The sequence below is a fragment of the Ovis aries genome, chromosome 1 (assembly GCF_016772045.2).
Source record: "Ovis aries strain OAR_USU_Benz2616 breed Rambouillet chromosome 1, ARS-UI_Ramb_v3.0, whole genome shotgun sequence".
NCBI lineage: Eukaryota > Metazoa > Chordata > Mammalia > Artiodactyla > Bovidae > Ovis > Ovis aries.
The window spans coordinates 195,316,823-195,334,882 of NC_056054.1; the positions used below are offsets into that span (position 1 = coordinate 195,316,823).

Consider the following 18,060-nt stretch of genomic DNA (forward strand, 5'->3'; position numbering starts at 1 on the left):
AACACCGGAGCCGGCAGCTTGTTGATTTCAGAGCTGGTGAATTTCACATTGTTTCCACTTCACTTTCCTCGCCCGGGGGAGGCTTAGGTTGGCTCTACAACCGCTATAGTCGGGGCCAGCGAGGGCCAGGGGAGGGCAGGGACCTACTGCATCTGGGCCGGCTTGGGGCCGCAGGAAAGGGTGTCGGGGCCACACACGCACTCTCCCTGCAGTCCAGATCCTCCTGAAGCCCGTACGCCCGGAGCGCACCCAGCCGGGACCGCCCGCCTAGACGCCGGCCCGCCAGCCCGCCCACGGGCCGGGGTCACAGCCAAGGAGCCGACGAGGGGAGGAGGCCCAGGGGGGCTGGGTGGGGGGGCGGGGGTGGGTGCTGCCGCCGCCGCCGCGGAGCTGCTACTCGGCGCGTTTTGTATGAAGATGGCGGCTCCCACCGCCAGCAAGGCAGCCTCCCTGGGCTGTAACAACAAGCCTGCGTTCCCGGAGCTGGATTTCAGGTCGGGAGCTCGGGTGGAGGAATTGAACAAACTCATCCAAGAATTTACGAAGCACGACCAGCGGGAATATGACGACCAGAGAGCACTGGAGATTCACACAGCTAAGGATTTCATCTTTTCCATGCTGGGTAAGGAGGAAAAAGAGAGGGGTGTGTGTGTGTGAGTGATGGGAAACAGGGTAAAGAACCCATTCCCCCTTCTCGTGCGCTCTTTCCTTCTTTTCTTCCCGGAGCCAGGTGCCTGGGGTATAACCCATCTCTGTTCCGCCTTTTCCATTCTTCGCCGCAACCTGAGCTGCCTTCCCTTCCCTCCTAACTATACTTTGCCCCGGGTCCCTTTCCCGCACCGCCCCGGATTACTGACTCTTTTGTTAATTTCTCGCCGACTGGGGGTGGTAGGCAGGTGAAGCGTTGGTGGTGAAACGGCTCACTGTTGAGGGGAAGCCCCTGGAAGCCGCGCGGTCCAGAAGAGAACCCGTGGCGCCTTCAATGAAGGGATTTGTCTCTGGAGGCACGGACGTGCTCCTTCCCTGCGCCGTGTCTCAGGTCCTCTCTGGAGCTCGGGGAATGGAGACAGCCTGGGGCTCTGGCTCGGCTCCCGAGCGACAAGTTGCGAGCAGTCTTGCGGCGCGGCGCTGTCACGCCGAGCCTCCGGTGGCCAAACTTGTTGGGTGTTCCCTAGTAACCCGCTCGAGTATGCTGGGCGCCCGGAGTTCCTGCAACTTTGATTTGCAAATAGATTTCCCACTGAAGCGGTTGGAAGCATTTCCGGTGCTTCTTCAGGGTTCTTGCTGATCTCAGAATTCCTAATTCCCAGCTCGAAAATGACCGCGCTCAGACCTCTGACCCCGAGGATCGCCAGCCCCTTGCTCTTTGTGTGCTGTCTGTTCGCTGGCCGAGAGAGGTGTCCTGGGTTTCGAACCTCGGCGACGTTTGGGTTAGAATAAAGCCGCCTCTCCCATCCCCCAGCCTGGCACCTACAGGTCCTTAACAGATTGTTGAACGTTGTGTATAGGAAAATAATTGAGCCGGGCAGGGCGATCGAATAATCCCCTAGTATCCTGTAGTTCGGAGTAGTGCTGTGGGAGTCCGCTGGTGGGAGCCTCCCACGTAGCTTGCGGCTCCACCGAGGCAACTCTGGCTGCCGTGCAGTACGTGGCCTGGGGGTTAACACTCCACCGAACTGGGACTCCAGTGTAGCGCTGCCTGACTCGTGTCTCTGTGAGCTCTACAAACACATTCTTGGGCAATTTACCAGGTAGTGGAAAATTTCATTGAAAAGGTCTTTGACTGCAGAGGAAGACTTGAGTTTTTTCCTTCGTCCTGCCATCTATTGGATTTCATCCGCTGCCTCCTCTGGTTTCTGGTTCTATCAGAGTGTACCTTCCGTCTCGGTTTGCGTCCTCCCCACAGCCCAAGAAGTGGGTAATACAAATTGAACGTGTGGCCGCGGAGGGTAGTAACGTTTTGGGATGTTGTATGAGACACATTAAAACTTGGGGCTGGATTTTACCTTTTGCTCCATTCTCCCCAAGTGTATCCTAGATTGTGTATGAGGTTGGAAAGCACTCTGTTGAGATATTCGACGATTCAGCTAGTATTTAGATAAATGTGGGGTGTGTATGTGTGTGTGCGTGTGTTTAAATTACTCCCTAATCTTGTGGTGGGATGGGATTCCAGAGGGAAACTTTAGAAGCTTACAAAGCTTTCAGATCTGAAAACCAGCACTGCGCTTGTCAGAAGGGTGAGGATACACAGAGAATGCTCAGGGCAGTTATTTAAGTTGTTTAATCATTGCCTCTCTTCAGCATGTCTAATGGAAATTGCCCGTTGTGTTCTTACAGCCCCCAAATCAATTCTGATGTCTCCTGCTCTAGGTCGTTCACTAGGAAAAGGTGCTTGGTCACCATCAGTAAGGGATACTCAAGGAGCAGAAAAGGGGAGACTGTGGGAAGGGGTTAAGTTTAAACGCCCAGCTCATTGGGAACTTCTGTGTTAACCCCACAGCTGATACAGTGATTTCACAAAACCTTTACCCACATATGAATGGCAAATGAATTATTGCTTAATTCATTTTCATTTTGTGTTGAATGTCATGAGTGTGTTGACAGGTAAACGAAATTCCCTTTTATTCCTTTTTACCCACTTGATCTTGCAAGAGTGGTCTTTTTCTCCCCCTGGGAATCTGATGTTTCCACCTGCAGGAGAGAAAAATTCAGGAGAATGTCATTTAAGCCTCTTAGCCCTCTGGACAGTAGAAGGCAGATGGCAAAATGAGCCTGCCTGTGTGTGGTGCTGCGTTCATTTGTGTGTTGCTTGCTTTCCTTTAATGAGGTGCTGGCTGCTCTAGACAAGTGAAGGTTTGGCGACAGCAAGAGTCCCTGTGTGGATTTACTTTTTCTAAAGCGGATTTTCGCTGGGCTTAAAAAAAACAAAATCTCTTTTTGTGCACTTTGTTTCACTTGCCACAGCTCAGAGTCTTTAATGAATATGCGAATGAGGTGTCTTAACAACCCTCAGCTTGTTAAGGTGTTACAGGGGTGGGACCAGGCCCTTATTTCTGTGAGTTGGAGTGAGGGGAGATAAAAGGGGGTTGAGTCCTCCTGGCTTTGTTCTGCCTCTGTTGGAGCAGCACCTGAGGATTGTCAGCAGCTTAAAAACATTATTCCCTCACACAGAATGAAATGACAGGGAAATTTGGTGCAAACCTCTTTAATGGAACTGTGGATAACACTACCTCTCTTTTTAGGCTATTGGCAGGAGCAGCCACTCTCTGTTTGAGACTTTTAGCCTGGAATAAGCACCCCCAGCTTCCAAGATCCTTTTTGTTTTATCTAGATTGGAGGTAACTTTATGCAGAAGAGCAAAGTGGTGGTGTAGACTTGTCATAAACAGGAACCTGTCAGCACCAGGAAACTCCACTGTCCTACCAAAGCGGAGGTCTGCATATGCTGTGGAGTAGGTCTGAGCCCACTACTGGTCACACAGTGGCCTTGTGGTCTGTCCTAATGTTCTCTGTCCGGAGATTCTAATTCCTTTGGAAGCAGGTGTTTGTGGGAGTCATCTAGACTCGCTTTTTATTTCTCTACACCTTGGTCTTTTTGGAGAATGATTGCTGTTATTATTTAGTTAATATTTGAGAGCCCAGATTGTAGGAGAGGCAGTGCATAATAAACGCCATTTATCAAAATTCAGGGAAATTGCTAGAGTTCATTAATGTTTTAATAATATTTGGTGTTTGCGTAATATCTCTGCCAGCTCTTTTGTTATCTTCATTCCTCTGCTGAAGCTGGATGAAGACTGGTTATATCCCCATTGAACAGATGCAGAACAGGGGTTACGCAGAAGGTAGAAGAACCAGAAAGAAACAAGCAGTCCCTATACTTTCCCTTCAGTCCAATGGTCAGTACCATGGTGTGGTCATTAGAGGAGTCATCACTGACTGCCTTCTTGGTGCCTGGAATTTCACATAACTTTAGGAGTAGGTATTGCTTTCCCATTATCCAGATAAAGATATTGAAATTTACTAGGATTAAGAATCATCCAGGGTTCCATGGCTAATTAAGTGGAAGAGGTTGCTAAACCTCACATTGGCCTGATTCTAGGTCTTTTTTTTTTTTTATAATTAAGAGTTGATGCATTAAATCCAAAGGAGGGACTTTGTTTAAAAACAAAGCATTCCCTCTTCTTTCAGAAATTTGTTTCTGATTTCAGCTGTAAGTATTAGGGTAATCCAGGCAGCATTTGAGGTGAGTCCTGGAGCAATCTGAATTTGAATATTTTATTCCATAAAAGGATCATTTGTTTTGAATTTCAGGTTGAGAAAATGATGGTCCTTATAATAAATGTTCAAACCTATAGTTCCTGTCTTAGTTTGCCTCTTGCTGGCTAAGTGGTCTTAGTTTTTTCGTCTATTGAACACAGATAATAATAATTTTGTCTATTAAACATGGATAGTAGTATTTTCATCTGTTAAACATGGATATAGTAATGTATGGTTTCAGAATTGTTATGGGTACATATGAAGTTACTTTGTAAACCAAAAAGGAAGGTATACAGGATTTTATTTTTTTTAAGAAATTGGCATTTTAAGAAAATCTAGTGAACTTACACTAGAATTATCTCTGCAGCTTCCGATCAGGAAGACTACAGAGTATATTCAGAGGTGACTTAGGAGAAGAAAGGCTCTGGCTGTAGAGGGCATGATTAATTCCAACTCACATTACCATTTGTTAAGTTCAAACTGTATGCTGGCCCTTGTGCTAGCTACTTTGCATAAATCTATTCATGTAATTTTTTTGCAGAGACTTTATAAGGATAAATATCATCATGCCTCTTTTAGAGGTGAAGTAAATGGTATTATCCCCTTTTAAAGATGAAACATTGAGGCTCAGAGAGGTCAAGTACTTATGCCAAAACCATACAGAGGCTGCCTTTGAACCTATAAAAGGATGTCTGACTCAAAAGCTCATGTTCCTTCCACTGTATGGGCGGTCTGTTTCTATCAATTCTGGACCAGACAACCAAAGAGGCCCCACTCCCTGGGGAATGCTGTACCACTCAGTACCCTGCTTAGCCTGCAGGAGCAGAGATGGTCTCTTTTGTCCTGTCTCTCTTTTTTTAAGCTTTCTATTTTGTGTTGGGGTATAGCTGATTAACAATGTTGTGGTAGTTTCAGGGGAACAGCAAAGGGACTCAGCCGCACATACACGGGTCTTTCTTACATTCATGCGTTCAGCGAGTAATTACTGAATGTTATACTGTTTTCCAAGCAGTATGCAGGGTCATAAGAATAAAATAGTGAGCAAAAACTTTCATTCAAGTGGGAGACCCCTCCCTCTCCCGCTTGCCCATTAACTCCAAAAAGAGAATGGTTTGCTCGTTCTTGTCTCCTTTCAGACCCACGGTGTTTCTGAGCGCTGTCAGATCTACCTTATTTTTAGACACTTTTTGTGTCTACGGAGTAGGCCATTTTGAAGCCTTGTCTTTCGGGTAGTTACTTTCCTGAATGAATTCATCCAGCCATCTTTACTGAGGGGATTTATTGTGAATCGTTGCTAAGTCTTGGTAACTTCCTTTGCGTTCTAGTCACTGATGTGCTGTGGTATCTATATAACAGACAGAGTCATCTTTGAAGTCTGTTCCAGCTCTGAAGACATTATGCATCTGGGGCAGGGAAGTCCCTCTACATTTATTTTTGCTTCTAGTTTGAGTTGGTTTCCATTCTCCCTCCATGGTTCTAGGCAGTCACTGCCCTTCGTGACAGAAGAGCCCTGGTCTTTCCATGAGGCCTTGTCGTGCCAGCCATTGGATGATGCGTTGCTTGTGATTAGACTGGGCCCCTTTTGTATTCACAGGAATAGTGGAGTCTCTTATGTCAAACCAGGAACTTGTCATTGAATGTTAGCTCTTTAGACTCTCCTGGAGCTTTTTAACAGTTTGGAATCTCTGATCCCCTTTCAGGCCTATTGAATCTGAATCCCTAGAGATCCCCAGACTGGCTGCTCAGCACTCCAGCATCCTGTCCCATGTTCAGTTCAGCCTGATACTGTGCATTTCTGGTTCAGTAAAGCTGCACATACACATAGTGAGCTGATCCTAGTTGACTTTTGAGACTAGAACTGGGCTGCTGAGCCTAACGAGCGGTTACATCTGCTGCTTCTGGAAGATAATGCTGGAATCCTTCCCCCGGGACAGAGACAGGGAGGCATAGTGATTGAAATGAGAATGTTTCCTTTATGTCAGAGGTTGTCATAGGGTTTCACATTATTGGATAATTTCCATCAACAGCATAACCCTTTGAAGTAAAGAAGTATGGGGAACTCCAGAATTGGAAAAATTCAGGAATTTGTCCAGGTTTACCAGCAAGTAAGTGACGTAGCTGGGACTTAACCAAGGTCAGGCTGATGCAAAAGCCCTTGCTTTGAACAATGATACTATTCTGCCTTCTCAAGGGACAGGAGAACTGGACTCTAGTCTCAGCTTCTCCAGTAACTTTCTCTGTGACTTTGGGCAAGTCACATAACGACTCTGAGTCTCAGTTTCTAAATAGTTAAGTTGGGGCAAATAATTATACCTACCTCCTGTGTTCAGGTGCATTCAGTGCTAAAGCTGAAGATACAAAAGAAGGATGTTTCTGACTTCTTGTACCAGCTCTGTTTTATACTGTGTGGAGTGTGTGCTACCCTGAGGCACCTAATATTTGGGGGTATTTTTTGGCCCATTTTCCAATTACAGAAAATACAAAGATATAAGTAAAATCAACTCTGAATTCTAATTATTATTAATATTTGATGCACAATTTTTTCTGGGCATCTATGTTTATAAAACATGCTTACAGTCACTCATACTTGCATACAGTTTTATATACATATTCCTATTGCATATATATATATATATTTCTTAATAAACTGACCAATATGCTATCATCTATTCCACTTTTAGAAAGAAACTATATATAACCTGTGGAAAGATGTTTTCTAGCCTCTTTCACTCATTTTTTATTTAAAAAATATACTGTTTTGGAAATTACAGGACACTTTGTAATATAACGATTGAGGGATGAAGAACCTTCTTGTTGGTGAGATTTGAGGGTTTGGCCTGCCTTACCTGAATATCTTTTTTGTTTGGGCCGTTTTCTCTATCCAAATTTGTTAACTTGGGTCCTTGGAAACAATAACTTTGAATCTCTGAACTTGAAAAGGGAAAAATTACATCTTTATTTTTATTGACTTCTAAAAGATGCTTGCTCCTTAGAAGAAAAGCTATGCCAAACCTAGACAGCATATTAAAAAGCAGAGACATCACTTTTCCAACAACTGTCCATATAGTCAAAACTATGGTTTTTCCAGTACTCGTGGCTAGATGTAAGAGTTGGACCATAAAGAAGGCTGAGTGCCGAAGAATTGATGCTTTTGAACTGTGGTGTTGGAGAAGACTCTTGCAAGTCCCTTGGAGTGCAATCAAACCAATCAATCCTAAAGGAAATCAAAGCTGAATATTGATTGGCAGGACTGATGCTAAAGCTCCAATACTTTGGCCACGTGATGGAAAGAACTGACTCATTAAAAGAGACCTTGGTGCTGGGAAAGATTGAAGGCAGGAGGAGAAGGGGACAACAGAGGATGAGATGGTTGAATGGCATCACTGACTCAGTGGACATGAGTTTGAGCAAGTTCTGGGAGATGGTGAAGAACAGGGAAGCCTCGCGTGCTACAGTCTATGGGGTCGCAAAGAGTCGGACATGACTGAGCGACTGAACAACAACTGCAGTATTGCATTTCCTTTCATTATAAAAGTAGGTAACAGACCATAGTAGTATTGGCAGTATCTATGTATCTTGCTTTTGTTGCCAAAAGAAATCACAGCCATTGTCATTTCATATTAAAGACGTTATAGACGTCTCAAAAAACATTCATCGCTGCTTTGAAATTATGGTAGATGTTAGACTTGCTGCTAGATTTTATTGACTGCATTAATAAAGAATCACATATGGTACTCTATCACATATTTGTCTTTTTTAAAGTAAGTTTTGTATTTTAATACAAATTATTTGAAGTCCTGTGTGATTTTATCGTTCATTTAAATATCGTGTTGTTTTTTTTTGCAGGGCTTCCTAAAAGCCTGTTCACAGATGCAGTTAAGAATCTCAGCTTCTAAAGAAATCTTATCTCTGTTTTGTTTTATTCAGTTCAGTTCAGTTGCTCAGTCATGTCCGACTCTTTGTGACCCCATGAATCGCAGCACGCCAGGCCTCCCTGTCCATCACCAGCTCCCGGATTTCACTCAGACTCACGTCCATCTAGTCCATGATGCCATCCAGCCATCTCATCCTCTGTCGTCCCCTTTTCCTCTTGCCCCCAATCCCTCCCAGCATCAGAGTCTTTTCCAATGAGTCAACTCTTTGCATGAGGTGGCCAAAGTACTGGAGTTTCAGCTTTAGCATCATTCCTTCCAAAGAAATCCCAGGGTTGATCTCCTTCAGAATGGACTGGTTGCTTCTCCTTGCAGTCCAAGGGACTCTCAAGAGTCTTCTCCAACACCACAGTTCAAAAGCATCAGTTCTTCGGTGCTCAGCTTTCTTCACAGTCCAACTCTCGCATCCATACATGACAACTGGAAAAACCATAGCATTGACTAGATGGACCTTTGTTGGCAAAGTAATGTCTCTGCTTTTTAATATGCTATCTAGGTTGGTCATAACTTATCGTCCAAGGAGTAAGCGTCTTTTAATTTCATGGATGCAGTCACCATCTGCAGTGATTTTGGAGCCCCCCAAAATAAAGTCTGACACTGTTTCCCCATCTATTTCCCATGAAGTGATGGGACCAGTGGCCATGATCTTCGTTTTCTGAATGTTGAGCTTTAAGCCAGTTTTTCCACTCTCCATTTTCACTTTTATCAAGAGGCTTTTAGTTCCTCTTCACTTTCTGCCATAAGGGTGATGTCATCTGCATATCTGAGGTTATTGATATTTCTCTTGGCCATTTTGATTCCAGCTTGTGCTTCTTCCAGCCCAGTATTTCTCATGATGTACTCTGCATATAAGTTAAATAAGCAGGGTGACAATATACAGCCTTGACGTACTCCTTTTCCTATTTGGAACCAGTCTGTTGTTCCATGTCCAGTTCTAAGTGTTGCTTCCTGACCTGCATATAGGTTTCTCAAGAGGCAGGTCAGATGGTCTGATATTCCCATCTCTTTTGTTTTCTTCTCCCAGCTCAAATGCCACTTGACTCATGAAGCTTTCCTGTATATCTCCCAGGAGGAAAAAAATTTCCTTTTCCTCTGTGTTCTTCTAATACCTGGTCCCCTTTTATAGCCCTTGGTGCACTATTCCCGATGCTATAGGCTAAATAATACCTGCTTACTTATCTTTGCAGCACTGAGTGGAGTAAACAGTAGGTACTAACAGAGTTTAATGACTTGATGCATTTTAAAAGAGCCCTTCTGTGCAGAGCTTTTTATATCATGCAACCCACTCCAGGAGTCTTGCCTGGAAAATCTCATGGACAGAGGAGCTTGGCAGGCTGCAGTCCATGGGGCTGCAAAAGAGTCAGACACAACTTAACAACTAAACATCAGGTTAAGGCACGGGTGCTTTCTGACATTGTCTCTTTATAATTGCCGCCTCTCATTAAGCCATATTATGACATCTTCTCTGGAGTCAAGGATGGAAATCTTGATCTGGTCTCTGTTTATGGTAGGGAAGTTTCTTCTTAGATTTTAATAATTTATCCTTGAGACTTAGATAGGGCAGTTTAAGAGATGTCTCAAGTAATTGCTGTAGCTTGTTGTCTGAGAGCAGCAAATGGTGAATTGTGGAAATGTGCCCTTTCTTGTAGATCCAGATTTTTCTTCCCTGGGCATCTGGGGTACTTGTGAACCTCTTGCATGCCCATGCTTGGGGCTTTAAAGGATGCACAGAAAGCATAAGTCATCTTTCCCATGAAGGTGTTCCTTGTGCTTATCAGTCAACCTCCAGGTGTTTGGATGCCTATTCTGGAATCGTAATTGCAGCAATTATTTATGATTATAAACTACTATAATTTGCCATCAATTTATTTTTGTGCAGTGCTTTGTAAATTACAGTACATTTTTGTGGATTACAACATACATTAGCATCTGGTGTGGTGTGGCTTTATTCTTCGGACCAGCCTCTGAGAAAGATTGTGTAGGGACTAGTAACCTCCATTTACAGATGGGAATACTGAGATGCTGGAAGGTGATATGACTCAGTTGGAAGTTAAAGAATAAGGACTCCACCCAGATCTCCAGTGTTTTCTGCTCCAGCACACAGCCTGCCAAGAACCTGTGGCTTTTCTCCCCAGACATCTTTCATGGTTGCTGAGGTGAGTCTGTGTCCCCAGCCCAGGCAGGGGTAGCAACTTTCATACCTCTCCAGGCTTTTCTGCTCTCTACTGGCCCAGGAGTACATAGTGGGTGAGGGCACCATGGCTCAGTACATGCCCTACAGATGTGCATTTTTCATGTCTGGTTCTTGGCCTCACTCATCTGGTTCTGAGGGTCTGTGACAGCATTTACAGTGGACCTGGTTGACTACTTGCCAGCTGAGTGATCTCTTTAAGGACAGTCCATAATTATGCCATTATGTCAGGCCCTGTCTCCAGGAAACAGCTATCTATTTTTCATGCACTTAAGTGCCTTTTCATGAATTCCCTTTGCATGAGATAAAGAGACAGATTACTAGGGACAGTGCTGCTATGAATAAAGCTGGCTTAGGGAGCTGTTATTCAATTTGTTTTTTTTTTATATATTTTTTCTCAACACAAGAAGACATGATTACTACTTGTGAGTTGTCAGGAGTGAGAGTTGGTATAAATCTTATTTAGGTTTCTGTTCTGAGTATTTAAATATCTACAATGTGCATAGAATTAAGCATGCATTCATTAATTCATAAATTCACTCAACATATGTTTGAGTGTCTGTCATGAACTAATGTGATTACTATGGTGCAACTATTGTATCATAAGAGCGCAAAGTAGTGAATAAGAGAAGCAAGTCTCTCATAAGTCTTCATAGGACTTAGGTTCTCTGGGGAATTCAGCAAGATATAAACACACAAGTAGGAAAAATAAAAACAAAAACCACAGATCATCATGATAGACAGTAACTGGGTAGGATGGAGTGAAGAGTCATAGAGAAGGTTTCTCTGGAGTAGACAGACAGATTTGAACTAAAAGGATAAGAAGGACTTGGTCATCTGAGGACAGATGAAAGAGTACTCAGGTAGATGGAACAACATGTGCAAAGGCCCTGGGGTGGGTACATTTGAGAACTTTTAAGGGTGCTTAAATTACAGCAAGTCTGACTTGGCCTCTACAAGGTAAAGTGTTCTTTGTTCAGATTAAGCCCATGGTAGATGGAATGAACTGCCTGCCTTGGAATGGAGCAAGTTTCCTGCAAGTGGAGGTTTCCCAAATGGGGCCATCCTTTGTCTGGGCTCTTACTGGTAGCATTCCAGGACTGGAGGAGAGGGTAGACAGTGTAGAAAAGTTGCATTCAGTTCAGTTCAGTTGCTCAGTCGTGTCCGACTCTTTGTGACCCCATGAATCGCAGCACGCCAGGCCTCCCTGTCTGTCATCATCTCCCAGAGTTCACTCAAACTCAAGTCCATCGAGTCGGTGATGCCACCCAGCCATCTCATCCTCTGTCGTCCCCTTCTCCTGCCCCCAATCCCTCCCAGCATCAGAGTCTTTTCCAATGAGTCAACTCTTTGCATGAGGTGGCCAAAGTACTGGAGTTTCAGCTTTAGCATCATTCCTTCCAAAGAAATCCCAGGGCTGATCTCCTTCAGAATGGACTGGTTGGATCTCCTTGCAGTCCAAGGGACTCTCAAGAGTCTTCTCCAACACCACAGTTCAAAAGCATCAGTTCTTTGGTGCTCAGCTTTCTTCACAGTCCAACTCTCGCATCCATACATGATTACTGGAAAAACCATTGCCTTGACTAGACGGACCTTAGTCGGCAAAATAATGTCTGCTTTTCAATATGCTGTCTAGGTTGGTCATAACTTTTCTTCCAAGGAGTAAGCGTCTTTTAATTTCATGGCTGCAATCACCATCTGCAGTGATTTTGGAGCCCCCCCAAAATAAAGTCTGCCACTGTTTCCACTGTTTCCCCATCTATTTCCCATGAAGTGATGGGACCAGTGGCCATGATCTTCGTTTTCTTAATGTTGAGCTTTAAGCCAACCTTTTCACTCTCCTCGTTCACTTTCATCAAGAGGCTTTTTAGTTCCTTTTCACTTTCTGCCATAAGGGTGATGTCATCTGCATATCTGAGGTTATTGATATTTCTCTTGGCCATTTTGATTCCAGCTTGTGCTTCTTCCAGCCCAGCATTTCTCATGATGTACTCTGCATATAAGTTAAATAAGCACGGTGACAATATACAGCCTTGACGTACTCCTTTTCTTATGTGGAACCAGTCTGTTGTTCCATGTCCAGTTCTAAGTGTTGCTTCCTGACCTGCATATAGGTTTCTCAAGAGGCAGGTCAGATGGTCTGATATTCCCATCTCTTTCAGAATTTTCCACAGTTTATTGTGATCCACACAGTCAAAGTTGCGTTACAGGTCTTCAAAAGGCCCTTTATAGCCATGTGATTCTCTGATTTCACCTCTGATAGCCCTAAGTCAGCAACAGTGAATTCTGTATTAGATGATTTATGGGTCAAATTGCAGTTTTCATGGGAAGATGATAAGCTTTTATTTTTTCATCTGAACTTCCACAGTCTACAAAATACTTTCATAGGCATAATCTAGTTCTGACTTCTTAAAACAACCCCCCAAAGTAGGTATTATTATTGTCTGTATTTTAACATAGGAAGAGACGGATAATCAAGAGAAGTAACACACTCAGGGTCACTAAATAGTTGAGGTGAAATCAAATTGAAGTCCTTTGACGTTCACCTCAAATTCTTTGTATTAAGCTGATTCTAGAAACCTCCCTTATCCCACCCCCTTATAGCCACCCCAGGATATGGAAGAAGAATTTCTGGTCAGAGAGAGGCACTGAGGACCAGTAGGAAGAACCAAGCCAATAGACTGCAGGTCTGTACTTGCCCATTGTTGGTATGCAACTTGGAAGCACTTTTCTAGCCTGCTTCAAGATGAGCCTTTTAGCAGCTGCAGCTGTTCATAATAACAGCTGCTTATGCCAATGGTGATGTGATTAATAAAGAAAATTAACAGTTTGTTCTTTCAACTGTGCCCTTGGTATGTGCAGTCTGCTTTCATGCAGGCTGTGTTTCTGATCTGGAACAACACAGTTCCACTGGCATATTGTCATCCAGGGGCTCCTAGCACCTGGAGAAGGGGTTGTCTCTCAGAATCCTAGCCTGGGAGCCAAAAGCCCATCAGGGACTAGGCAGTAAGGAAAGTGGTGGGCAGTGTGGTGAGTGCCAGGTGGTTCTTGATTTCAGAGTCAGGGATGCTGGGGAGTAGGGGGCTGCACTGATGAAGATCACCTCTCACCTCCCTTGTGGGTCAGACAGAACACCATGGCTGCCAGTTTATCACCTCTGATTTGTAATCTGTGGCCTAGAGAAGGGCCAGCGTTCATTCATTACAGACAGCTAGTCTGGGGGCAGAATCATGGTTAGAACCCAGGATTCTCGTCTGCCTGCTCTGTGTGTGTGTTTGTGTTACTTCTAGGATACCATTTCCAAGTAAATTTTCCCTTTGAATCAGAAAACTATAGTTGAAAATAATAGCCACACTCCAATATGAATAGTTCAAAGTGCTTTATACTTTCTGTCTATTACCTAAATTAATGCCAACAACACCCTATGAGGAAGGTGTTATTTCTTCTTTACTGATGAGCTATCCAAAACACAGAGAGGTTAAGTAATTTGCCAGAGCTAGTGGTAGACTGGGAATGTGAACCCAGGAAATCTAGCTTCAGGCAGAAAATTAGCAAATAACTATGGATCTTCTTTTTTAACCTCATTAAGAAAAATGTCTCCTGTAAAGTGGAAATCGTTGACGGGACACAATTTCATTGCTGTTAGGAAACTTGGAAATTAGGTGGCCTGAGTTCCTCCCTCCTCCATTTTAAACAGAAATGGAAACTGAGACCCAGAATGGAAAGGGACCTTCGTCTTCTTGACTCTGACTCTTGACTGCTTTTGGGCAGAGTGCAGGTGAGGTAAAATGTCCAGCAAGTGGCTGCTTCCTGAGAAAGGTGTTTGCACTTGAGACTGTCGCCTCAGCAGTGTCTGCTCCCTGGGGAGCATCTGCCTGGGATTAAAGTCACTTTGAGAAGCTGTACTTCTAGGTAGGGTATGTTTCCCTGCTACACAGCTGCCTTGTAGTTTGAAGTTTTTTAATTGCTATCAGATGAAGAATGATGAAGAAATAACCTAGTGGGTACAGTGCGTTTCTGGGGTGTTGTGTTTGCATTTTGTCTTTGTTCCTAGTCTGTTACTGCCCCCCGCCCCGGCTTGTGTGTCCTTTTCTCACATCTCTGCTGTCTGTACAGTTTGAGATCATAGTGAATATTTTCGTCTCTTAAACAGTCTGTTATCTACAGTAAGGAAGGGGGCTGGCTGAGTAGACCGTGAGATACTGGGTCCAGCTCTGTGGGCTGGTAAGACTCCTGGTGATCTTCCTTCTCTGCTGCTGGTCTGAGAGCTCAGAACCTTAGGAGGATTTAGAGAATTGTAATAGGATTCAGAGAATTACAGAGGAGTTAAGCTAGTGGGGATCTTCCTGAGATTAGTTCACCCACCCCATCACACTGCTGGTGGGGAAATTTAACCCTGTGGTGGACAGTGACTTGCTCGAGGTCGCACTGGCCACAACAGTGATAATGATCATATTGGGAAACTCTTCCCTGCTGTTTATTGAGCATTATTGCAAGTGCTTTGTAATCATTAACACATTTAATCCCGACAACAACTCTGTAACGGGGGTGCTGCTGCCATCCTCACTTTCCTGATAAATTACAGTGGTTAAGTTACCTGCTCAAGCTGGTGAAAGGCTAGATTCAAACCTAAGCAGTCGGGCTTTTAACCCCTTCTACCTTTCCATAACATGAGTGCCATCTCCATGCTAGGTTCTGTGCTGGTTGCTGGTGTAAAACATGTGTTGTTGTGCTCAGTTCCTCAGTTGTATCTGACCCTTTGCGACCCCATGGATTGTGGCCGGCCAGGCACCTCTGTCCATGGGACTTCACAGGCAGGATTACTGAAGTGGGTTGCCATTCCCTTCTCCAGGGGATTTTCCTGATCCAGGTGTCAAACCTGCATCTCCTGCATTGGCAGATGGATTATTTACCACTGCATCACCTAGGAAGCTCTGGCATAAAACATGAGGTGGTGTTAATTGTTGATGGAGATGATGGAAGGCAGGGAATGCAGGGCAGAGTAGAGAAGAGGTTGGTGTGATTTTCCAGTGCAAGCCAGTTGCTAATATGATTCTTCCGGCTTCTGGTCCAGAGCCTTTAAATTCTATCATTTGGCCTTTCTTGGCAGCCTCAGGGCAAACATTCTTCTAATGCTTGTGGTTTATGTTTATTGAAAGTGATTTGTGTGAAATATCATCTTATCCATGTGGTCTCCTCATTTTGAAAGAAAGAAGGTGTGTCTCAGCTAATTGATTGATTTAAGGCTGGATAAAGGTCAACTGGGCCCTTGATGCTAAGTAAATTAGGGCAAGTCTTATGAAGGCACAGGCTCTGCAACCCCCCTTTCCCCCCATGTCATTCCAGATTTAGAACATTTAATTAGGACATAGTTAAGGTTATCACTGGGAAGGGAGAATGAGGAGCTGATCTTTTTTTTTAGTGAAAGGCAGATGTCAAAAGTACTCTTAGGATATTTACTAAGAAATCAAAATTTATAAACTGAACTGGGTTTTACGTGAACTGAGGGACCCTTCTCTTTAGTGCGGTGAGTGACTACTTTTGAGAAGTGAATGATTCTTTAATAAAAACCCTGTCCTGTCTCCCTGCTCTGTCAGGGCGGATGTTTGTACACTGTCTCGACCTAAACCACTGAAGCACACTGGCATCATGCTGCAAAAAAATCAGTCACTGGGATGAGGTCACTTCTTGAAAATCTCATGCTCACGATGCACAGGATTAGAACTGGAAGCCTCATCCCCTAACTACTTACTCATGATTTTCCTGGAATAAAATCTCAGGGAATGGCCGTGTAGAAAGTCACGGGAGAGGATTTTATAATCTCTGGTTCTTGGGGAAGAGGATGGATGGGAAATGATCTTTCTGAGTATCATTTAAGACCAGCCTACTTCTGTTTCTGTCTCCTGGGTCCTATCCTCTCTGCCAGCCCAGCCCTCTTCCTGGGGGATGATTTCTGCTCCTTTCATCTGTAGTTTCTCCTTCGTTACCAGTTCCTTCCTAAACATGCACCCCCACATTCTCCGTACATTCCTTCAAAAGAGATCTTAGAGAATTTCTGTGCAACAAGTCTTCTGTGGGCAGCAGGAATACAGTGAAGAACAAATCTTCATGTTATTGGGTTACAAGTCTTAGAAGGTGATGGACAGTGAAAAAAATAGGTAGATTAATGCCCTGAAGGAAATACCCACCAAAAGGGAACACCATGGTGCTGTGGTTTGCCTTTCCTTCTCCACCTTGACCTTGTCGATCAGTCTCTCCTAAACTCTCCCCCCTTGGCTTCCATGGCAATGCACTCTTGCTGGCTTTCTCCTTTTTCCTCCATCTCCATTTGAGGGACGGACTTGTATTTCTTTGTCCAGCCCTTGATGATGCTTCTGCTCCTTCTCTGCTCATACTTCCTCTGATCCTCTTGTTGAGTCATTTCCCAGCTCTCTTGCTGCCTCCTGAGCCTGTGCCCCAGCCTGGATTTGACTGACTTTTGCACAATTCCACTCAGTTAACCCAAAGGTGCCATGAACTAAGTGTCCAACGTGAATCTGTGCTCCTCCTTGATCAACCACACCACCTTTCACCAGAGTCAGAAGACGAACTTGAAAGTCATCCTGAGCCCCTCTCTTGCGCTCCTACTCCAAAGCTGAAAAGGAACTGAGGTCTGTCCATTCTGCCTCCTCCTTTAGACTCTGTTTTCTTCTTCCCATTCCCACGGTCACCACCTTAGTTCAGGCCATTACTGTCTGTTTCCTGGGTTACTGCAGGAATCTCCCTGGGTTTTCTGCTTGGAGTCTCACATCCCTTAAATCCATTCTCCACGCTAAGTCACCTTTTAAATAGGCCTAAGCCCTCGGGGACAACCCATCATTCTTCCCGTAAAGTTCAGACTCCTTCGCGTAGTTTACAGCAGGGTGGGGACCCAGCTCCTGCTTGCATCTCTGGCGTCCCCTCCTACTACCCCTTCAGTTTCGCTGTATATTTCTTGTACACCTGCTTTGAGAGAGGGGTGCCGTGTAAGGTACTGACATGCAGTCTCTCTTAAAGTAAAAACCTAAACATTCCGAACAGGAGTAGAAGGCCTCTGTGTCTGTCTCTTTCGGCCTTTTTAAGACCCACCTCAGATGCCCGCACACTCTTGGTTTCAGCCACTCTGGCCTTTCAGTTCTTTAGAAGTACCACATCCCCACCACTAAGGCCCTCCCTGAAATGCCCCATCCCTCCTCCACTCGCCCATGCAGCCAACGCCGTCACTTCTACTTCCCTAGGTGATCTCAGTTTCATCCAAATATTACTTCTCCAGGAGGCCCTTCAGGCTAGCCCAGGACAGGTCATATTCTCCTGAACCTGCACGCTAGCTTCACAGGTGTCTTAATTGCACTGATCCATTATGAGTTTGTATTATTGGTGTCTGACATTTCCCGTTGTCGCTAAAGCTCAATGATAGCTTGTCTTGGACCTATTATTATTTTTCTTTTTCTGCTTGCCTGAAATGTATTTGTTCAATAAACATTGTTAGTATGAATGGCTACTTCACTTTTGTTCTTGAACTTGAGCAGTTAGGTAGAATACAGGTCACAATAGCCATTGAGATGACCTTATGTGTGGTAAGTTTTAAGGATATATACCTTGGTGTGTTCAAGGGACTTCTTAGACTCCCACCTCTTGGCAGCTTACAGTCATGGAATTAAAA

The 18,060-nt window shown here is 44.4% G+C and overlaps 1 protein-coding gene across 2 annotated transcripts in view; it reads left to right on the top strand.

Moving 5' to 3' along the window:
• The window catches only part of MB21D2 (Mab-21 domain containing 2), a 129,146-nt gene continuing 111,086 nt past the window's right edge, over positions 1–18,060 (top strand). Inside the window, exon 1 of one of the 2 annotated variants that reach the window (XM_027957290.2) lies at positions 1–622. In XM_027957290.2, coding sequence (XP_027813091.1) covers positions 412–622 — 211 coding nt within the window. In that variant the 5' untranslated portion in view covers positions 1–411. The other variant, XM_060404714.1, reaches the window with a different exon arrangement.